Source organism: Hesperophylax consimilis, chromosome 19 (assembly GCF_061612785.1).
Source record: "Hesperophylax consimilis isolate HC1 chromosome 19, BYU_Hcon_1.0, whole genome shotgun sequence".
NCBI lineage: Eukaryota > Metazoa > Arthropoda > Insecta > Trichoptera > Limnephilidae > Hesperophylax > Hesperophylax consimilis.
The window spans coordinates 7,432,672-7,452,481 of record NC_142854.1 but is presented as its reverse complement, the minus strand read 5'-3'; the positions used below and the strand labels follow the sequence as shown (position 1 = coordinate 7,452,481).

At 33.8% G+C, this 19,810-nt stretch overlaps 2 protein-coding genes across 2 annotated transcripts in view; one reads left to right on the top strand and one right to left on the bottom strand.

Moving 5' to 3' along the window:
• The window catches only part of LOC149414745 (uncharacterized), a 157,338-nt gene extending 151,613 nt beyond the window's left edge, over positions 1–5,725 (bottom strand). Inside the window, exon 1 of the mRNA XM_089643451.1 lies at positions 5,192–5,725. The gene's annotated coding sequence lies outside the window, so the exon portion shown is untranslated. The remainder of the gene's footprint in view (positions 1–5,191) is intronic.
• A 3,850-nt stretch (positions 5,726–9,575) lies between these two features.
• The window catches only part of LOC149414743 (CIMIP2 protein GA14893-like), a 34,012-nt gene continuing 23,777 nt past the window's right edge, over positions 9,576–19,810 (top strand). Inside the window, exon 1 of the mRNA XM_089643381.1 lies at positions 9,576–9,622. Coding sequence (XP_089499507.1) covers positions 9,576–9,622 — 47 coding nt within the window. The remainder of the gene's footprint in view (positions 9,623–19,810) is intronic.

Here is a 19,810-nt window from a genome sequence, read left to right as displayed (position 1 = left end):
GCTTCCAGCGAAGGTCGCACCCACCATCTGCGCTGAGTTGGTTGACGGTGAGTTGATATAATTACACAGGCCGCGGCGGCCAGCAAAACCTCTTCCTCCGAAGCCATGATTACTACTGAATCCTCAAATGATTGAAAGTGTTGCATTTCTTGTTTCATGAGGTGTGGACGCGTTTGCTAGTTGTAACTTGTTATATAACAAAATTATAAAAGTTGTACAACAAAGTTTATACAACATATATACATGTTTTAAAACAATTGTTATACAACTTTGCTATTTCGTTACCGGTGTGGACGTACCTAGAGATGTCTGCCAAATTCGACAGTAGGGCGCACAACATTGCCGTCAACTGAAGGGCGATTTGCCTTAGATTCGGATATTTATCTTCAGATATAAAATACCAGAATTTTGTGTCAGATGCTGTGGCCATGAGATGTATATCTGATATTATCTGCAATGTTCCAGAACACTCCGTTCAGTAACTCAGTCCGCTACAAGCTACAAATAAATAATAAAAAAGAAGGCATGAAAAATGGGATCGACTCAAAAAGCACTCGCGATCGACCGTTTGAGCACCCCTGCTCTACAATCTACAACACCTAATGTTATGCATAGTATATTACTAATTGAGGAGTTTTTTCAATGTAAATCGCATAGGTAGAGCCTACTTTGAAAAAACAGGTTTGGATGAAATAATCTTATAATAATATACCTAGATACACATTATATTTCTCAATTTGGGAGGCTGAGTTGGGTACCGCCACCCCGGGAACCAATTATTGGATAACCAACACCTCTAGTGACCGAGTGCAGGGGTGGCCGGGCTCATCGGGTGATCTCGATTACTGCAACGGCATTTATGCCAGCCTTCCAAAATATCAAATTGACAAACTTCAATCAGTGTTTAATGCAGCAGCACGGCTCATAACCGTGGTTTCAAAATATTCGCACATTTCAGAACACCTTCGTAACCTTCACTGGCTCAAGTGCCCTGAAAGAATCCACTACAAACTGTGCTGGATGGTGTTTAAATCCATCAATGAAATGGCCCCACCCTACATCTCTGAACTATGCTTCCCGGAAAACAATGGTCTGAGGCAGTCAACGCTTAGATCAGCAACATCAGCAGCTGTAGGCTTAAGATGAAACCTAAGCGCAAGCCAAATACTAAGTTTGGTGATCGCGCTTTCGGAGTATCTGGGCCGAAGGCTTGGAATAAACTCCCTCCGGAACTAAGATCCATAACAAGTCCAACAGAATTCAGGTCTAAACTGAAAACTTACCTTTTTAAGCTGTCGTACCCTTAAATAAAATATACCAATCCTAAGAGAAAGTCCAGTTATATTAAATTTTTCAATTAAGTCCTAAATCCTGTATCTAAATTTGGCCAATAAACAATTAGATAATGTTAATTAAGTGTTAATCTCAAGTGACCTACCAGGTAAGTATTGTACTGTATATTTTCTCCATAAATAGTTAAGTAATAACATAGATCACTGTAGAAATGTATTATAGGTTTGTGCAGCGCCCTTGAGGTGTTTTTGCACAAAAACGGCGCTATACAAGTCATCCAAGTATTATTATTATTATTTGAGATGTGTTCGAGATGGCCTGCCTACCAGCTGCATGGCGTGCTAGATCGGGAGAGGCAGGTTTGGGGAGACTGTTTCACCTCTCCAACTGCTCTCTCTTGATATCGCCTTACACCATACGTCCGTCACTCCTGAACACGCTGATCCTTAGATTCCTACCCATCCCTCATACCTTTTACCTTTCCAGAACTTTCTCTGCTTCCTTTCTTTAAAAAGACAAGACAGCATCCTCAAAGATGATATAGGCCCTGAGGAAAATTATTTTCCTGAGGGCCTCCTGTGTGGAGTTAATTTAAAAAAAAAAACAATAATAATATCTTACGAGATTTCAAAATTTCAACATCATTCTTCGAAAACTTTTCACGTTTATTATTTTCTTTTAAAATAATTTGATTCAAAGCTCCATAGCTAAGGATGGAAACTATATATAACTTTTTAAATATTATATTACATGTATTTTAAATTTTCGACCTAGTTGCGCCATCTATTGGACTGGCTAGTTGCCAATTTCAAAGATATTTTTATTATTATTATTATTGTAGAAAGCAATCACTATGTGGTTTGACATATTTAATAAAATAAAATACTTTTTTTGTTTTAAAACCACGATATTTATTAATTTAAGAACCGACCGGTTTCGCTTTACTTAAGCATCATCAGGGTACAAATTAATACTGGACATTTCTAGGCGTCAACGAGTGCTGTAAAATATTTGAAAATATCTCCAAACAAGATATGCTTCAAGTAACGAATAAATGAAAAGTTAAAATGGTTCCATGATAACTCAACACAGTGACAATTCAACACACTTTTAAGAAGTGATATATAGTCATTAGAAACGATGAAATTTGATTGATTTTTTTTGTTAATTTTCAGAAATAATTAACTGTTCACTCCTTCCTCTCCACAAAAAGACCAAGAAATTAAAAAGCAAGAGTTGTCTGAAGTACGCAAGATATTTTCAATTTGTATTGATACCATGATTCTTATCACGATTCCAAAATTTTGGAGTATTAATTTGTACCCTGATGATGCTTAAGTAAAGCGAAACCGGTCGGTTCTTAAATTAATAAATATCGTGGTTTTAAAACAAAAAAGTATTATATTTTTTTTAGTTTAACTGAGAATTTAACCTTCCTCCCTAGGGATTGGAGTCTACATCGCTAACAATTGCGCCAAATCCCAATTGGGTTGGACTGACATTTATTTCGTATATTAATTGCATTCATTAATGTCATTCAATTTCTAAGAAATGCATTAACGTCCGTGTGGGTAAGTGTGATTGCATTGTCTTCGACAACGAGTCTATCTGCCGAGTTTCAGCTCGAACGGATGATTTAAAGTGGGTTAATTTCTACTTTCAAGATTTGCATTTATCCATTCACGAAAACAACATAAAAGTTCAAATAAATATTTGCCTCAGTATTTAAAAAAAAGTAATTTACCTTTTCAATGTTAGTAAACTTGAGGAATTACGACATCTATCAAAAATTTAAACAAAAGAAATAGACACCTAAAGTAAAAAAAAAAAATTAAACAATCAAAATAAAATAATTTACACAGTTCCATTTTGAAAATTAAAAGTTCAGTGAACTTGAATAATTTTACGCGTTACGAAGGTATAATTGACATCACTTCACGCAGTCATTCATGCACCGACAACCGAATTTAATAATTTGAAAAACTAACTTCTTAGATTTTTTTTCTTTTTTTAATATCAGATTGAACTCAAAATGAGATTTACCACGAACCGCCACTAGTGTACGTTTTTTAAAAGCTAGTCATTTTTTATCGAAGAAGTTTTACGAACGCAGAAGGCAACGGCTGAACTTCAAGTTTAGCATGCGGGTTGCCTTGAGAAACCCGCATTCCGGGCCTAGTCAACAAATATGTAACGATCTTTTTCAAAAAAAATACACAATATTTCTTCAAAAACGTTACTTTATCGATGACGAGATTAATTTACTGACAGGTTCTGCACGAGGTTTTCGACACCCTTTACTGGACAACTTTTTTAACATTTACTTTTAAGAAACTAATTTCCTTCCTTCCTCTGCTCTTCCTCAAAAATGGTTTTTACATACTCCATCCAGCATCCCCAAAAATGACTTGGAAAATCATATGTTAGGAGGGACTAAGTCATTTTTGAGGATGCTGGATTGAGAGTCTTTTTGAGGAGGAGAGGAAGGTAAGCTGAAATTAGTACATTTTACGGAAAGCCGTGACAAATAAACCGATGTTTCGCTATATAGAATTATGATAATTATTCAGAAATAATTTCATTTTATGTTTTTATTTTAGTAACCCTAAATTTAATTTGAGAAAAAAATTAACAAATCAGAACAAAGTTTTTTATAATCTATAATAGATATATCTATTTTTACATTATTTATATATATAGCTATATTATTCTTAAATGATTTTTAATCGTATATTAAACTGCTGTAATGTCATCCGATTTCAGAAAAATGCGTATATTTCCGTACGTGTGCCTTTGATTGACACCAAACGTTGGTAGAATGCATTGTCATCGACAACAAGTCTTTCTGTCGAGTTTCAGCTCGATCCGATGTAGAGAAGTGATCTAGTATCCGCTTCCAAGTTTTCGGTAGTTAATTAATTAATTAATTACCGAACACAAAAGTTAAATTAAAAAATAGGTATGTATTTAAAAACATAAATATCATGCAGTATAATTTATTTCAAATATCCATATCTCACGATAGAAATGACGTTGTGAGCTGAAAATAACTGCGTATATCTTTTACATAATTGCGTTCTTCGAGTCGTTGGTTTCAGCGAGAAAAAGATTTTCATCTAATAAAAGGTATTTTTAGATTATTTTATCGGTTGTTTTATTTGTAAGTACTTTAAGAATAGGTAGGTACTTCATTTAACAAAATATTGGATTTTCGATAAATTCCAATCTTATTACATTTAAATATTTGGAATTTGAGGAATTTTAAGTTTGCAACTTATTTTTTACAGCCCTAATGAATTTTAAAAGGTTTCGCAAGGGGTAATATAACTTAAGTGGATCATGAAGAATGTCAAGGGTTTGTAGGTAGAATAGAGTGTTACTTATTGGCATTAAGACCGCAAATGCAATTTATTATTAAAAATGTTGTATTTATTATGACATTAGGCGTTAACCTTGAAATCCAGACATATGAACAATTTGTCAGGCGCCAGGGCTCATCGTTCGAGAAGTTTGATTTAGAACCATCATTCAAAAATCCTCTATTGACAATTTAACCAATTTAATTTTAAAAGGTACCTACCGTATTTAACTAATTTAATTTTAAAAGGTACCTACCTACCTACATTGGATCCATACGAGTGGTCATGACTCGATTTCTTTAAATTTTACTCCCTGCCATAGAAGATAGGAATTCGGAAACTTTATCAAATATTCTTGCTTTTACATAATTAGAGACATCTTTTGTAAAATTGCAATCACAATGCAAGTTTTATTTGAAAGGCTCGTTCGCTAACAATACTGTTATACTATTATTATCTACCATAAACTAAAATGTCATATGTCATCGACCATAGGGGGGTTGTGTCACCCCTTTATGAATCACTTTGGGGACACTCACCTGATCTTCTCACCGAAAACACTCGTACTTGGAGAAATCATAAAAATCCATTTAATGAAGTCTTTCACTGAGCTAATTTTCAAAATCACACACATCGAGTTCCATCTTTTAAAGTTTTAGCAATAATATAACAACAAAAAAACACAAACAAATCAAAAACACTTCAAAATTCCTCAAATAACGAGGCTTGGTTCACTCAATCAAAGATTCAAAATTAAAACACACTTGATACTCTGAGTTTATCAGATTGCAATATCACTAAATAAATCACACCAATTTATAAATGCACAATACAGTATGATGACTTTTAGTTTTCCATAACAACAATAACGGAACCGAGAGTTTGCGGCTATCGCCGTAAGACATAATATATTAAAGCGACGTTCCACTTTCATAAAGTTCTGCCGCCTAATACGGATGGCTTGAAACGCGAATAAACAGAGGTTAAAATGTTAAGTTAGCAAGGGTTTGTTTGATATAAGAAAGTATTTGAGTGGTAACGTCTGGCCGGAGTTCTAAACAACACTAACTGGCTCGCTGACGGCAGTTCGTACACCGCGCCACATTCCTCGGGTACAAATGGCGATTGGAGGAACTGCTCGCAGACCGCGGTACTGCTATTGGACTGGGTAGGTACAGGTAGGGTACGTACGATACAGGTAGTACAGGTATTGGTAGACTGGCAGTAGGTACTGGCTGGTACTGGCACTGGCCGCGAGAGGGAGCCGCAAGCGCTGAGCAGCGCCATCCAGCTGGTGTGCGGGCAGACTGGTAGACAGACTTCACAACAAACAAACAAACTGTGGGTATGTACTGCAATTCTCCCCTAAATTACACGGTAAGAAATCTTACTGTCGGAAATCGTTAATGATGACTGGAAAATATAACAGAACAAGCTAATAATATTTCCATAATTTCTACAGTTTTTTTATGAAAAATCACCTCAAGGGCTCTGTACAAATATTTTTTTTTTTTTTAATATTTACTCCACGAATTCTTAGGCAGTTTCTAATTATATACAAACAGATACAGAAAACATACACATGGCAGGTCACTTCAGAAAAACACAGTTTCATTTCTAAATACATAGTACAAAACAAAAGTCGCTATCTGCGTCTGTCTGTGCGCTTAGTCCTTGTAAACTAAGCAGAGATGTGCAAAATGGGTACCCAAAACCATTTGAAATGGAAATGGGTCATAACTTTTCCATTTGAAAATGCAAAATGCAAAATGGTTTTTAGAAAAGCATTTCAATTGCAAAATACCTATTTTCAAAATGCATTGAAAATGCAAAATGGAAAATACCCATTTTGCATTTTGCATTTCCATTTGAAATGGATTTATTTGAAATAAAGTACATCTCTGAAACTAAGCAACGGATTTTAATGGAATATTTATATAATACATGCATATTATATGTATAGAAAGTAGAGAAAAGTCTAGCCACGCCAGGTACACGTCAGCTAGTTAGAAATTATAAGCTTGGAGACGATGCGAATTTGCACGCACATTTTACAGTTTCCATTATTTTATCTTCCTTTACTATTGATATTACTTACATTTATTAGAAGACTAGTGACAAAAGTGGAGATGATATTTATTTTAAATATGTTAATATTTATAATTCAATTTTAGGACTGGAGATTTTTTTTATAAATTGTCTTAAAATGACTTCTTAGGGTTTAATTCGAAATAATCAATAGTTATTAATATTTTTTATTTGTTGACAATGACGAGGACTATGAAGGTAAAAGTTCTTGACTTCATGGGGATAAGATTGTTTGAAAAATGAGCTTTAAGTTTGGCTCTAAATTCATACTTTAATCATATGGCAGTTTATTCCAGGATTAAAATTGCCGTTGGGTACAAACTAGCGCAGCACGTGTTTCGTACTCCATCTCGTTCCAGAAGCACTGTACAGACGAGGTAGAGCGCGTATCACGTGCTTAGTTTCGACATATGACAGTGTGATAGAAAAAAAAACTACGTAAACCACCATAAAAACAAACTTTATATTTCGTAAACTTATAAAACATAATTATTTTTTTTTAAATAATGGAAACATAGTCGTGAAAAATCATTATATAAGGTAAATATTATTTGTGAAATTTCTTTAACGGAAGTTTATATAAGACGTGACTTTTATTTTTATGTTTTCTAACTTTCAGCTCGCAAGGGTGTTCTAAGCATTTTCTAATAGTCTCTAGGTCATTTCAAATTATGGAGGGAAGGTGAATTAATTTATTAATTTTATTTAAATGGGAAAATTCCATAATTATATTTAATATTGGTGTTGCGTTCGGACTTGAAGAGATGAGATGCTAAACGGAAGGAAGGAATTTTAGGTAAGACTTGATGGAAGAGATGTTAGGAGAGAGACAGCCAAAAAATATTTATTCTAAAGTTACCACTTCTAGACCATAGAAAGAAAAATCTTGAATGCTAAGCACGTAACATTTAAACTTCTTGTTTATCAATATTCAAAAAACTGTATCCAATCCCTAATATTTTTTACGTGCGGAAAAGGGGTAAGAAGTACTTTTGTAAAATTAAAAAAAAACTGTTCTGTTTAAATATTGAGAACCACCGCTCATCAGATTCCATCTTCAGATTTGAATTTAGAGTTTTTCCTAGCTGCTTTTTTATTCATCGTAGGTTGATAAATAAGTTTCATAGGAATGCCGTACTTAAGTATTTATTATGGTACCTAACCTACCCGCCTTATTCGTGTTTTTTGTTCCTCTCCGTGTGGAGAGAGTGAATGAATTCTACGACCGGCAAAAAACGACCGTTGGATTAATAATAATTTGGCCGAGGGCGTTTGGTGAAATTATGAATTATTTTAAACGTCGAAGCGGCCAGCCGGACCTACGTCAAATTAATTGCATTCTTACAGATTTAATGAGGTGAATTCCAATCCGAATGAGTAAAGGATCTTTCTCTACTGTGAGAACTAATTTTATGTGCTATAAAAAATAATAAGTAAGGTAAATTTCTCCATTCACCAAGTAGGTACCTACCTACCTAAAGAATATCATTATCAGTATGACCGTCCCGGTATATCAGTCGGTCCGTATCCTCGCTATGTGCAAAATTCCCTGCTCAAATTTAAGCGGGCTAAATCGGCCACTCAAGCCTTGGTAAGTTTTTTTTTACTATGTGAAACCAAACTAGATGAACTGGTATGTTGTAAGGCTAAAGGTAGTGGGGAGGGGAAGGAGATGGGAAAGAGGAAGGTGGGAATGTACCTGGATATTATGATCTGGTCACCAAATATGGCCAAAGCCATTTCAAACAACGCTTTAATTCTGAATGGAGTTCTTACACTAGGGAGATGCTGAGAGTATCTTCCACTCTGGAACGTGGCGCATATATAGTATATATTATTTTAAATGAGTAAATTGTGAAATAACCCATATTAATCAAATAAAATTTACTTGCGACACTTGGATTTGAATCTGCGACTTACAGCTTGCTAGTCGAGAGCCTTACTCCTCGACCATGGAGGCCTTCATTAGCTGAAGAATCTTTCCCCTTTTAGACGCCGAGGTGCTAGCAGTCACAAATGTTAAATATAATGTTTATGTGAGTAATTACGTATGTCCATCTCACCGACAATGTACGTAAATTGCCTAATTTCGTTCAGTGTGGACTGATATATTGACTATTGTATTCTTCGAGCGATGAGGGATGTTGATGATAATTAATGATTACCAACCTAAAATAGACAAATAGACTGGTAAGATATTATAAGAGGATTTTTTCAGGACAGTTTGTTTTCAGCGGTTTGATCGTCATCATTTCATGAATAGTGCACTGACTCCAACAAAAAAAATACTATTTAAAATTAGTACCTATCCTCGCACGCTGTGTTGAATTGGAGTACTTTGTCAAAAAACCAGATCGAAATTTAAACATACCACTCACGAAGACAGTAGTTTAATTTTACATAGAAAAAAGAAGCACACTTCTCTATTAAAATCATAAACAATACGTGTAATATTGGTGATATCTAGGCTCACGACATATATACGGATTATGTTCCAAGTCCCGCTAAGCTCGGCATTCCAACCAAGCCGAGCTTAAAATCAACCTATATACCGGGCCTTACTAGGTAAGTACCAAAATATCTGCCTACTATTTTTTTTGGTGCAGAGGCACTACTTTGAAATTTTATTCAAATAATCGAACAGTTTGTCAAATTCAGTTTCGGAAATATAAATTCTCTCGGTGCTATGAAAATTTCAAGTTAAATAATCAATAATCAATAAGTTGCAAAAATACAACATTGTGTTATGAAAATTTCTGATTAAATAATGCTAGTCATCAATTGAAAAATATTAAACAGAATATAATAAAAACGAAGAAAAAATAATTTTTCACAATGGCGGCTTCAGCAATGTCTACTCCTCAACCCCATCTGATTCCAGGGTGAGTAAAACTTTGTCAAATTAACGCAACTACATAACTACAAATCGACCGTACAGACGAGGGCGTCGCTACTGTGTAACTGAAATTTCCAGTACAAGTTATCTCATCTCTGGGTAGTCTGCACACTTAGATATCAATGCCTGCACATATACTTTTGTCAGCCTCCGTGGCGGAGTGGTTAAAATCCTCGACTATGAATCCGGAGATCGCGGGCTCAAATCCCTGCTTGCGCGAGAAAATTTCATTTTGTACTTTTTCATATTTCAAAATAATATTTGCAGAATGGTATATAACACTCAGAATTTCAGATCTGGTTAGCCAGGTATACAGAGTGTATCGGCACGTACCCGACAAACTTTAACCAGCTTTTCCTTAGCACATTTGGAGTAAAAAATGTTATGGGCACTTTGCTGTCCGATAACATTTTTTTTCAATTAAAAACAAAAAATTATAAAAAAATCCACACTCCGTCACTGTCATTGGCATTGTTTCTCGTGTTCAAGAGCTGTTATTAGCAAGTGTGTCGAAAAGCGTCTTCGCTCTTTCATACACACTAAATAATAATAGTTAAAAATGAGACGAATGGTGCCATGCCATTTCGTTGTGATTGTAAAAGCGCGCCAATATAGGTATTGATTATTCAACGAAACTCGAATAAAATATTGCCAGATGGGTTTTCAAACTTTGACAAAGGATAAAACATTGGTGACACAATGGTAAATTTTTTATTAAAAAAAATGTTACCCGACAGCAAAGTGCCCATAACATTTTTTACTCCAAATGTGCTAAGGAATAGCTGGTTAAAGTTTGTCGGGTACGTGCCGATACACCCTGTATACATCCCTACCTTCCTCTTCCCCGTCTCCTTCCCCTCCTAACAACCCTCAGTCGCATCACATTTTGAGGATAACATAGTCTCACTGGCTCCTTGTTGGGGCTCTTGTTCGGTATTTACATTTAAAAAAATGTAATCCTGTAATCTGTAAGTTGTCAATGAAGCTATACGAAAACCACCTCAACTCAAGCCAGGATAACACTCTTTAGGAGGATCTTATATAAATAAGAGGCCGACTTGATTTAGTGTCCTGGCCTGGGTTGAGGTTATTTTGCCTACACTCCGTTTACCGAGAAGAAAACATCCGCAACGAACAAAAAAATTTCCCTGCAACATTATTGCATACGAGCAAAACTATCCTTACCCCACCTAGACTAAATTGTTTTTTTTTTTATATTTTTGGGAGTCAGATTTAAGAAAAGACAGTAGCCAATAGGGGTCAAGAAGAACCAAGAAGATTCAAAAAGACAGGAAGAGCCAAAAAAAAAACAAGTAGGGCCAAGAAGAGACAATAAGAGCCTAGAAGAGTCTAGGAGACAAGAAGAGCCAAGAAGAAACAAGAATAGCTAAGAATAGTCAAGAAGACAAGATGAGACAAGAAAAGTCAAGAATACAAGAATAGCCAAGAAGAGCCAAGAAGAGCCAAGAAAAGTCAAGAAGAGTCGGGAAGAGCCAAGAAGAGCCAAGAAGAGTCAAGAAGACAAGAAGAGTCAAGAAGAGCCAAGAAGAGTCAAGAAGACAAGAAGAGCCAAGAAGAGTCAAGAAGACAATACGAGCCAAGAAGACAAGACGAGCCAAGAAGAGCCAATAAAAGTCAAGAAGAGTCAGGAAGAGCCAAGAAGTGCCAAGAAAAGTCATGAAGACAAGAAGAGACAAGAAAAGACAAGAAATGGCAAGAAGAGCCAAGATGAGCCAAGAAAAGTCAAGAAGAGTCAGGAAGAGCCAAGAAGAGCCAAAAAGAGACCAAAGAGAGCAAGAAGAAGGAAGATATAAAAAAAAGATCAATCATTTCATTTATTTTCTGCCCATCCTAAATTATTAGGTTGCCATGTACACCAATCGATTAAACTAACTCAACCTCCTTCCCATCCTCAGAAGACGTGTTCCAAGTCCTAACAAATCAGTGCTCCAGATTGGGTAGTACTGTCATATCGTATCGTGTACCAAATCTAAGAGTCCCAACTGCCCAGAATCAGTGGCACTATGGCATCCCAAATTGTGGTATGTTCTATGGCTGAAATAAGTTGGAAGACAGGGAAGAGAGAAGGTTGGGAAGTGCCTAGATCTTCAGATCTGGTTAACAAACGCCGCTAAAGCCATTTCTAGCAACGATTCAATTCCGAATGGTGGTTTTCACCAGGGGGATACTGAGAGTATCTACCATTTAAAAATACAAGGTGTTCAAACGTCTATCAAAAATACCAGCTGCTAGCATAGAGTCAACTAAAGCCCAGTTTAGATGGTATTCGAAACTGACTTTATATACGTAACAGTTTATATTAAACTAGCTGACGTGTAGTTTTCTATGCTTTCTATAAACATAATATGTACGTTTATATATAAAAACCTTCCAGAACAAATTCTCTAAATGATAATGAAAACCTTATCAAAATTCAATTCGTAGTTTAAAAGAACTAAGCGCACAAACAGACGAGGATAGCGACTTTGCTTTATACTTATTTTAAAGAAAATCTCATGCTTAATCTATGCATCATACTCATATATGATATTATTATTTATATGGGTTTGAATTTTTTAATAAATTACTATTCTAATTCAATAAATATATTTTCGGAAGCAATACAAACTCTTGAATTGAAGACATTTTTTTTCTGAAATCTCTAATTTAATATTGCCAATAGATGTAGAATAGATGATGCAAACTAGAAATGTCGTAGATTTAAATGTAGATAAATGTCACCACTTTCTTGATTCAGCCCATGCAAGCGCTCTGTCTTTTATATTGTATAATAATATTTACAAATTACAAACACTAATGACATTTGAATTTAACAATATAATTACAATGATGATGAAATAGAGTTCTTCATTTGAAATTTAAGGCGCGATTGGCCAGACTTTGGGAAAACGAAACACGCCCACGTCGCATTTCTTGTGATCTTCTTGATTTTATGAATTTGTTAGTTTTAGTCTAGTTTACCAGATGTATTTAATTTATTTATTTTAATTTATTTATTAATCTTAAGTTAGCTCACATCTTCGTGTGTGCTAATAGTTTTATAAACATATAAACATGTACATTGTTTGGCAAACATAATCTTTCTTTAAATATTTCAATAAAGTCACAAAAAAAGAAACATTAATAATTGAGATAGACATATTTTCTTAATTCATTTTTGAACTTATTAATATTTTCTATCACAGCAATTTCCTTCGGGATTTTGTTATAGAGTTGAACGGCCTGGTACATCAGAGATTTTTGGGTGCTTGTTTTTTTTCTTGTTGGCAATCTAATTTGCTTAGAATTTCTGGTCCCGTGTCCGTGTATCTCGTTATTGTAATTTATTTTTCTTTTCAGTTCCTTAGACATCATCCCTAAGTTAATTTTATGTATAAAAATAAGTACATTCAAATACACAGTTTGCTTCACCGTCAAAATATTCAGCTCCTTTAACATGTCTCTTATCCGTGTGTATATGTAAGATTATTTTTCACTTACTCCGGGTGAACTTGATCAAACGAAAGAATGTACATTGTGTTTAGTATCTATTAGTTGAAAATATTTATCGACGAATCAATCTGGCTTTATATTAGGAATAACCCACCCTTTATAATGATGTAAAAACGTTGGGTTTTGGCATTGTTCGGGCCGCGTGCCATTCAAATTAAAACAGGAACAATACAATAGTATTTGTCGCCTTCAAATAATACACGACTCTCCCCTGATATAATACAGACAAAACTGCGTTATATAAATTCATTATTATTGTTATCTACCAAGCCGATTTTTCAATTTATAGGAATTTCAGGCTAATAATTATTGCTTAAAAATAATACGTTATCCTTTGTGATATGCATAAAAATCCTTGTCTCTTAAACATTAGTTTATCATAAAAAATATTAATTATTAATAATTCATTATTCCAGCAATTTTTTTAAACTACAAGACTCTTTTAAATAAAATGAATATGCTTAAATTGATAGTCCAAACTGTTTGCATTGATAAGTTTTCGGATTCCACTATGTTATACCAGAAGTCGGGATTCATTTCAGTGCAGAAATTCTGGTACTAACTACCATATGTATTCCTCATTGCCCAGAATACGTATGGAGCGAAATAATTATTCCGAGTCCTGTGACATCTTTCATTTATCACAAAAGATTGTTACTGAGGCAGTTTAGTAATAAATATGTATTGATATAGAATTACTTATATTGTCATATCAATATATTAAAACATAAATACTGTATTGATAAATAATATTTGCTATTCATATGAAAAAGCACATAAAAAGGGTGTTAAAATATTTATAAAATATTAATAAATCAATTAATTAAATTGTTATTATTAAACACCTCGACAGCCGACTCTCGATTTACTGGGACAAACTAGCGGAACGTGTCAAAGACCCAAAAGAAAGAAAAATAAGCTACATAATACAAATTAAGTAAATTGAAATTAAGATTTTGTTTGTTTTCGTGATCCTTCGTGACCATGAAAATAATAATTTTTCAGCCGTCCGAAATTACCTAAGTATACCAAAGGTGATGATTATGATCTAGAGATTTTTTTATACAGCATAGAAGTACTAATTGAGCGAGCCGGTCATGGATTTACTGTTAATATTACTTTATGATCACGGATTTATAATTAATACTAAAAACCTATTTTCGGATCTACTACTTACGAAAAGTGTTTTCTGAATGTTTTTTTTAATCGTCTGACAAATTTAGTTGCATATTATATTTATATTCGGAAAAAATGCGAAAATTTGTTCACGTTTTTGCGATTTCGCGAAGCAATTTCAACATGTCAACAACCAGGGCAAGGAGGTTGTGGTTCTGCTGAATTTCACGGTCATTTCAGAAAGTGCATCGCTTTTATTCGAGTGTGGGTAGTTTTGAGACGAAATAAACTTGAGATTTTTGAACACGCGAATCTCTGGGAACACGCTTATCTACCTACTGCATGAGAAGTCACTTTGAAGATTTTCGTTGTATATTTCACGGTTCCATGATAAATCAACACGTCCACAATTCAACACACCTTTAAAAAGTGATATAAAGTCATTAGAAACGATGAAAAAAAATTTAAACCTAACCTAACCCAACCTACTTAACCCAGTTAATAAAGTTTTTGTTTCATCTCTTTCCATGACTTTATATAACTTTTTAAAGATGCGATGAATTATCATTTTGATGAATTATCCGGTCACCATATTTCACAATTGCCTAAATTGTGGAGCGTTTTTAATATATTTCGATTAACCGGAAGATCCTTTAACCAACTATCCCAATAAATCTAGATTTTACTGTGTAATAATATAGTCACGTTGAAAGGGGACTAGGCTTTGACTAAAAAGTAGTGGCTGTGGAGTGGTAATTCGGCCACCATTGAAAGGAGCGAGATTTTTTTTACCGGTGCGTTGAAGTCTCTAGTACTTCGCTGAATAATCAAACTGCAAAATATTATGTTATTAAAAAAAATAATACCAATATTAATTAATAAAAAAACCTTTATTTGTAAACAAGTTCTGCTGTGTATATATAATAACGCGTAACAGCTGTAACTAATTATAAAATACTAAGGACGGGTTGTTTCGGAGAATTTGAACAATTCATCAAATTTCAATGTTCATTTTCGGGTTCTGTGAAAGACTTATTCAAGTTCTGTTTTTATATCATTGTAGGCTAGTTGCTTGACAAAACTGAAATAAAAACAGAACTTGAAAAAATCTTTCACAGATGTTGAAAATGAACGTTGAAATTTGATGAATTGTTCAGATTCTCCGAAACAACCCGTCCTAACTATCTAATCATCACGCCGTTTCTCCGCAGGGGATATAATAACAGCAGGACAGGACAGGACAAAACAAGCATATTAAAACTAAAACATAAGATAAAACAGGAGGCAGTTTGTGCTCTGAAATGAGAATCTTCTCAGCAGACATTTTAAAAAGGTACAATAAGGAGGCAACCGAAACCAACCAATACATGAAGTTTTAGAATAAGACTTATTATAATTGTGGATGTTCAGGCATAAATATTTAAATTTTTTCGATCTTTTTATAAATAATCTAATTTTCCACATTATACAATGAAATCATAACCGAAAATGGGTTCGTAAGTAGGAGATTTTGAACTTTAAAGCAGTTTTCATGGGCCTTATACATTATTTTTTCTGGGCTTATAAAAATACTTATCTAAAAAATACTCGATTATTTCAAAGGCCAAGATGTATTCTACTAGCAATATTTAATTAAAGCATCTGAAACATTTCTAGGCGACCAAATTTTCAAACAAAAAAACATGATTTTGAATTACTACGTGGTTCATCGCCTTAACTCTTTAAGTTTTTAAGTTCAAAAAATAAAGTTATTTTTGAAGATAATATCTATACATTAGTTATGCCGTAACGTTGATTACATGGAATTCTCTAGATAGAAAAAAATCGCAAAGTGGTCTCCGAAAATTATCAAAAACACGATTTGTTCTTTTATTTAATATGTTATAGGCATGAAAAAAATCACAATTTATCTTTAAATTCAATTAAAGCTTTCGTCGAGAGATTTCGCGAGTCGTGTTTTATTAAATATTTTCACCATTTTCGCATAATTATTATCGTTTTTTTAATATTAGCGCGCTCCCTCTAACATTCGTATTTACATGTCTCCCTTTCAAACCATCTTTGAACGCTTAATACGGGGCCTTAATTTTAAGATATGCTTGCGGTAAAACAACACAAATCAGTATTAACAACGAGAATCAACAACAATCGCCGATATTTGTGTACGTACTGTCGTTGCTCGGTGGCACTGACTTGATCACGTGGCAATTCAAAATGATGTCAGGGCTGTTTTGAATCGTTCCATCTATTCTACCTGAATATATATATATACATATATACAGTCGTAATATTTTTCACTGGAGTTTCTTATTGTAAATTCACCAAGTTTTTCTAAGAAGGATTAGGCAGAAAGAAAAATGCTTTGGATAAAACGCCGCATGGAGAAAAATAAGTGTTGCTAATTTATTAAGAATCTCCTCAAATTATTCGTAATCCGGTTAAAAACGGGATTGCAGGCCCTTAACAAATGAATTAATAGGTTTCCGGATAAAATACGAATGTTTTATCAAAGTTTATCATGAAACGACCTACCAACAATAAAAGAACTCATACCCAAATTCAAACCTATGCCAAATCCTGAGACAACTATAATGAAAAATATTCGTAAAAAATTAGCCGATGAAGATTTGATCCTGACTAAAGCTGACAAGGGAAATACAGTTTTAAACATCCCACGAAATGTATATAATGAAAAAGTGAAAGACTTCATTAATAGTGATAATTTTGTAATTCTGAATAAAGACCCCACTAACAAGTACCTAGAAAATGTTAAACAAACACTTAAGGCATGTAAAACTAAATAATTCCAACATGATTCATATCACCAAGTAAAAATTTTAACTAAAAACCCCAAATCTCCAAAATTATATGGTTTTATTAAAATTCATAAAATTGACAACCCAATTAGACCAGTAGTATCATGTTGTAATGCCCCAAATTTTATAATATCGTAATTTATTACTAAAGTGTTTAATAATACCAATGTTTTCACTCCTAAATACACAATTAAAAATTCATTTGCATTAGTAGAAGAATTGAAAGATTTGGTTCTCCCTAATAATTGTAAACTCATTTCGTTTGACGTGGTTAATTTGTTTCCTAATGTTCCCATTGGGGAAAGTAAATGTTTATATATCAGACTTATTAAATACTTCTAATTTATCCAAAGACTTTATAAATGATCTCACGTCGTTATTTAATATGTGCCTAAGTCAAAACTATTTCCAATTTAATAATGTTATATATCAGCAAAAAGAAGGTTTACCTATGGGTGCTCTCACTAGCACTTTGATTGCCGATATATTCATGAATAACTTAATCGCCTTAACGAGAAAGTTGTAATAAATAGTGTATGCGGGGGGGCTTAAGGTTAAATGGAACCATTTATTTATTTATTTTATTGATACATGTGGTTTTTTGTAATATTTCACCCTCCATGCTAGGGGTGACCCTGTGTTATGGCGGGTGAATTTTACAGTTTGCGGATATAGAATCTATACATTACTATAATATAAAAAAGAAAAATGATGTATAGCTAGTTTGGGTTGCAAGAAGAGGATGGAGAATTAAATAGATCACACTAATTAATTATGTACACACTATACCGCTAAGTTAGGGAATAAGGATTTATTATGTTTTGTCTGAAAGGTGATTAAATTGATAGAATAATAATCTCGTTGTAATCTACGAGTTCGTAGATCGTTAATTTATTTATTTTATTAAAATACACTTTTGGCAAGTGCTTTAAAATATTAAGACGAATTATGTGTTTACGCCTGTGAATACAGAACATTTTATTTGTAAAATACACGTTTTTTTAATGGATACGTTGATACATTGAATCACCAAACTAGGCAACTGCCTGTTTCATAGTGACATGAATATGAATAAATCGTTTGTCCGTACACAAACTCAATTCTTTCACGAGAGTCTGTATTGGGTTGAATCACCGATACAATAATGTATGTATTGTATATGCCTTTCTTGAAAGAATTGAGTTTTTTTCTGATAAAACTATTTATACGCAAACAAATGATTCGGCTTAATATTTTAAAGCATATCATGCAAAAAGTGATTTTAATATAATAATTGAATTAACGCTATCTACGAATGCGTAGATTATAACGAACGTTACGTTAAGGCGATGCACTACGTCGTGTAATATTTTAAATTAAGCCGCTATCAATAACAACCCTTACGTATATGGCGATAAGGTTTAAATTCCCGCTTAATACCATCCGCCTGTTTTGATTTATGAAAAAAAAACATGGCCAAAAAGTGCCATTTATTTTATTTTGTGGATGTTCAGGCATAAATATTTAAAAAAATTTCTATAATTTTATAAATAACATAATTTGCTACATCATACAATAAAATCATAACCGAAAATGGGTTCGTAAGTAGGAGATTTTGAACTTTAACGCAGTTTTCATAGGCCTATACATTATTTTTTTCTGGGCTTATAAAAAGACTTATCCAAAAAATACTCGATTATTTCAAAGGCCAAGATGTATTCTACTCGCAGTATTTAATTAAAGCATCTGAAACATTTCTAGGCGACCAAATTTTCAAACCAAAAACACATGGTTTTGCATTACTACGTATGGCATCGCCTTAAAGTTTACTTAGCGACAGACAGCACTGTCTTCTTAATTTGGCTGTCGCGCGCCCAGACCTATACCTACTCTACTCGGCCTTGATAAATCGGGCAGATTTTCACGTGGCAAAAACTAAAATATATCTCCGGCCACGGCGCGATTGATAGATTGGTACGTGTCCAGAAATACAAGGATACACAAGGTGCAAAAAACATTATTATTAATCGTGTGTGTAGTGTTTGGTGTTGTTTGAATCGTGTATGTGTATTGCACGTAGTATATAGGTGGTACTAGGTATGTACGAGTAGGTGGAATGACCTTCGCAAAGAAGAAGTCTCGAATTCCTTTCGGGTGAGTGGGTCCATCTCTATCGGGCTTTAGAACAGTGGCGTACTGAATCATTTATTGATGCATAGCTACATCAAAAATAATAATTACCATCTGTCAATCAATCAATATAAAGTTGGTATCGCTCACCACTCTGTAACTCACTTTAAAACTCGAGGTAAACATAGCCCCGATACTTTTTAAATACATCTATTTGAATTGCAATTCTGTTTTCGGTAATGAGTGAATCTAAATCTTGGAAACGGAAATTAACCCACTTCCCGATATCCTATCGATCTGTAACTCGGCAGATAGACTCGTTGTCGATGACAAAGCATTCTATCAACTTTTGGTATCAATCACACACACACACACGCGGACATGTACTCATTTCTCCTAAATTCGACGTCGTTCCTACCCGATCGGGATTTGGCCGAGTTGTAGGTAGAATTTCAGAGAAAATTGTTTTTTTCGGACAGAAGGTCTACTGTTCACAGAACTACTTGTAATTAATAAGTAGGTACTATTTGGTATGATGATTTTTTCGGATAAAATTGTTTCGGTTTGTACTTTTATGGCAATGTTAATTTTTTTCTAAATGTTAATTTCTTCCTACAAAA